The sequence below is a fragment of the Xyrauchen texanus genome, chromosome 8, assembly GCF_025860055.1.
Source record: "Xyrauchen texanus isolate HMW12.3.18 chromosome 8, RBS_HiC_50CHRs, whole genome shotgun sequence".
NCBI lineage: Eukaryota > Metazoa > Chordata > Actinopteri > Cypriniformes > Catostomidae > Xyrauchen > Xyrauchen texanus.
Genome location: NC_068283.1, coordinates 50,062,453 through 50,066,342, shown reverse-complemented (window position 1 = coordinate 50,066,342; position 3,890 = coordinate 50,062,453). Strand labels below are relative to the sequence as shown.

At 41.6% G+C, this 3,890-nt stretch overlaps 1 protein-coding gene across 1 annotated transcript; it reads right to left on the bottom strand.

Annotated features, from left to right (window-relative positions):
- Positions 1-364: 364 nt before the first annotated feature.
- On the bottom strand, positions 365-3,659 carry LOC127648222 (complement receptor type 2-like). Its single transcript, XM_052132801.1, has 6 exons — positions 3,431-3,659; positions 3,264-3,360; positions 2,243-2,316; positions 1,436-1,606; positions 1,109-1,257; positions 365-493 (listed from the first exon to the last, which is right to left on the bottom strand). Exons 1-6 carry the CDS (start codon positions 3,657-3,659, stop codon positions 365-367), a joined length of 849 nt encoding a protein of 282 aa, XP_051988761.1.
- Between the last annotated feature and the right edge of the window lie 231 nt (positions 3,660-3,890).

The window sequence follows — 3,890 nt, the reverse complement described above, 5'->3', positions numbered from 1 at the left end:
GGTGGGTGGGGGAGGGATTTGTAGCCTTCCCCAAAGGGAGTGTAGCAATTGTCCAAAACCCAGTCCCCTCGTGTGTTGAAAATGATGCTTGTAGCATTTCAGTGCTATTGATTTGAAGTTGGCTTTGTTAAAGTCCCCGGTCACAATGAACTCTGCCTCAGGGTGCCCGGTTTCCCGTTTGCTCAGTCCTTGAGGGGCCCGGTTTGAGGTGGGATGTACACAGCTGTGATAAATGACATAACATATCCCAATACGACTGTAAAACATGGCATTTTGTGACCAAATTCAAAATAACATACACATGGTCAGGTAACATCAACTCTTCTGTTCTCAAACATCAGGTGATCAGGTACTGGAGTGTCAGCTACATGCAAGAACCATTATACATCACAGAAGGCGCTACAGGGTTTGAGCAAAACTCCAAATTTGCCTTAATCAGTTTAGATTGTCCTCTGGAATTTCTCTCCAGTTCTATGGGCTGCCATGTATTTCCCTGGCAGAAGAATAACACAATAGGGGTGTTTTCACTTTCAGGGATTGACCCCTATTAAATTAATGATACAGTCCTTAAACTTGTGAAAAGTCCACTAGAATATAAATCTAAACTTCAAATAATCACATCATGAGTTCCACTTGGGTTTCATTTTACTGCTGGGACCAATTACATACTGAATTTAGCTTATTGCAGGATTCACACTTACAGGAATGCAGATTTGACAACAAAGCATGCATGCTTTTGCAAAAACGCTCAGAGGACAGTGTCTGTGTAAGTAACAACTGGTTTATTGCAAGTTATGTAGGCTTATTAGAACCCACAACTCTTTGAACAATGCACTTCACCAAAACAGTCAGATTGTCCGACTTCCAAAACAAATCCATCTGTAGAGTTTTCCCACAGGTCAAAAATGAGTCCATGTCAAGTTTGGTCATTTAATATAGTATAATTAGGCACCAAGTACACACAACACCCATTATTCCAGCAGCAATTATACAAATTGCAACGTTACAAATAAAACCATACATATTAAGTAAATTGTGATGAGACAAGACAGCGGGGCAAGTGCTGCCATTGCCCATCTGGTCCACATCTGGCCACCGATACACCAACCATATAACAGCCAGCCTTGCAGACAATGATCACAGTGTCACGGATTTTGTACAATGGCTTCACTCCACCTTTGATCCCTCCATTTACCACCACAGGTGCTGAACAGGACCTTGATGCTGGATCCTGGGGAGACTGTGGATCCTGGAGCACTGAAAAAAGTAAAAAATAAAGCCAAGTTAATATTAAACCCAAAACACATTCTAGGGGCCAGTAATAAGAATATGCATGTTTATCATAACATTGCCCAAGAAACACACTTATACACCACTATATAGCCACTGACAACCAAATAATTCCAACACAAGCATTATGAACTGAACAATTTACCTGGCTCACAGGTGGGAACATTCGGTGTCCAGGAACCATCTGCTCCACAGCGGAGTAGCCATTCTCCATTTAGCTGGAATCCAGGAGAGCAGATAATCTGAACAACGGCATTAAACGAAACCGCTGGTGAGGTGACCTGACCGTTGGCAACATCAATGTCTGGACAGCTCACTGAGGAACCAGATTGACAGTCATGAGCATTATAAATAATCTTGGTGCATGTTTGTTAGATCCTACACCAACTAAGCTTTTAAAAGGAGGCATCTCCTGTAATTTCAGAACCTCTTAATATTATTAATTCCTTGCTATGCTTAGGACATGTCCCAAGAAACTTTAAAAATAGAAGTTATCAAACCGCTTAAGCCACAAATTTATCCTGGATAACTGGCCAATTACAGACCAATTTCAAATCTCCAGTTTATGTTGAAACTACTAGAAGGTAGTAGCCTCACAAATATGTTCATTTCTACAGTAGTATACAGGAACAATTTGTCAGGATTTAGGCCTCACAGTACAAAGACCGCAATTATCGGAGTAACAAATGACTTTTTTGATAATCTGATTGCAGCTGCATCCAAATGAGGGTTCTCTTCCCAAGGTTTTCCCCCACATCTTTACAAGAACGTCCATGACGTCTGCCTTGACATGGTTGCCTTTTGCTTACCATGTGTGAATTTCTGTGAAGCACTATACAAAACAAATGTACGCGCTCCTATGCTCGAGCTAGGAAGAGTCGTGCTTCAGTGGCAAAATAAGTGCGGTGCAGTAAGAAACCGGTCTCAAATCTCACACCTGACCATCACCTACCTGGCTCACAGGTGGGAACACTTGGTGTCCATGAACCAGCTGCTCCACAGCGGAGTTGCTGTTCTCCATTCAGTCTGAATCCAGGAGAGCAGGTGATCTGAACAACAGTTTTAAACTAAACCGCTTGGGAGGATACCTGACCATTTGTGATGGCAATGTCTGGACACGTCACCGCTGAGGAACAAGAGGAAGAGCTCAGAGAAGCAGCAGCGTGTCTTCGAAAGCTTGAATGAACACTACATGTGAACTTGACAGTGGCTTTTCACACATTCAAAAGGGCAATCTGGGTGAAGTGATTGATCACACAATAGCTGTTGTGACGTATATGTGGGTGGAAAGCAGTGTTAATGCAGCTCAATCACTGGAGGAATTTAGCTTTTGAACATCTCCATTTAAAGTCCAAACAGCAAAGTTGATTCACAAGGTCTAGAAGAACTCCACTCTAGACTCAAACTAAAGTCAAGGTATGGTTTCCACACCACTAGATATTAAAACAAACTCAAATACAATAAATGCCAGTAAACCCCAATGTTAACTTTCTGCTTAGAAACACCAAATTTAGGGTGCAAGTCCAAATTCACTGAAATCTTTAAGAAAGGTCTGAATCGGTTTTCCACATTAAAGGAGACCCACATTACACAAGTAAAATAATCCACATTTGGTGACCATCTTTCAGTTAAAAACAGAATAGAGGTGTCCTGCCATAATGAGAATGTTGAACTTTAAAAGATCATGAAAATGGACAATTAAATGTATTTGAAACGGTGTGTGAGGTCAGGCCACACACTTGAGAACACTAGTTGTAATTCATAGTGCGGATTGTAGCGTCGATGATAGGATACTCACCTTCACATGTTGGACTCGACCCACTCCAGCCATTCTCCTCACACACACGGACACCATTACCTCTCAAAACATATCTGGAGTAGATCGTATTAAGCATCTAACACAAATATCTTTGCTAATGAACTAGTTAGTAGAGTGGGACTCGAAGACAGAATTAAAGTCAGGTTTGCCATACCCTTCATCACACTTCACAACAGCTTTATCACCATACGAGTCTCCCTCCGGCATGCATCGTCCACGATGAATGGCACTCAATGGCTTGCACTTAATCTCTGGAACAATGGAAAAGACAAATATTAGAGAACTGTAGATTGATAGACAGGTGATAGACAGATGTCTTACTGTGGCATTTCATCTTCAAGGGAGTCCAGTGTCCTTCCTTGCAGTAAGATTTTCGACTGCCACCCGTTTGCATGTAACCTGGAGCACATTTATATTCCACGTCCTGCCCGTCATCAAACACAGATTTGGAAAGATAGCCATCATCCACCTGCATTTCTGGATAATCATCTGGTTTGTCACACTTTAAGTTTGTGACACTCTGGGTGGACAAACACATGTCAAGTTTCATGTACAAGTACAGCACAAGTTATTAGATTCATAGAGGCAGCAAATCTCACAACCCGTGTGGACACCAACAAATTAAGTATACCATTTTGTGCTACTTGAACTCAAATTTCCACTAACTGATATAGTCCTAGTGACCAGAGCTGGGCGTGACATAGTACTTCACACACGTAATCAGATACCAAAATAAACAAGTTATCAACTCACCTACAAAGTGCAAAACCACAAATATCAC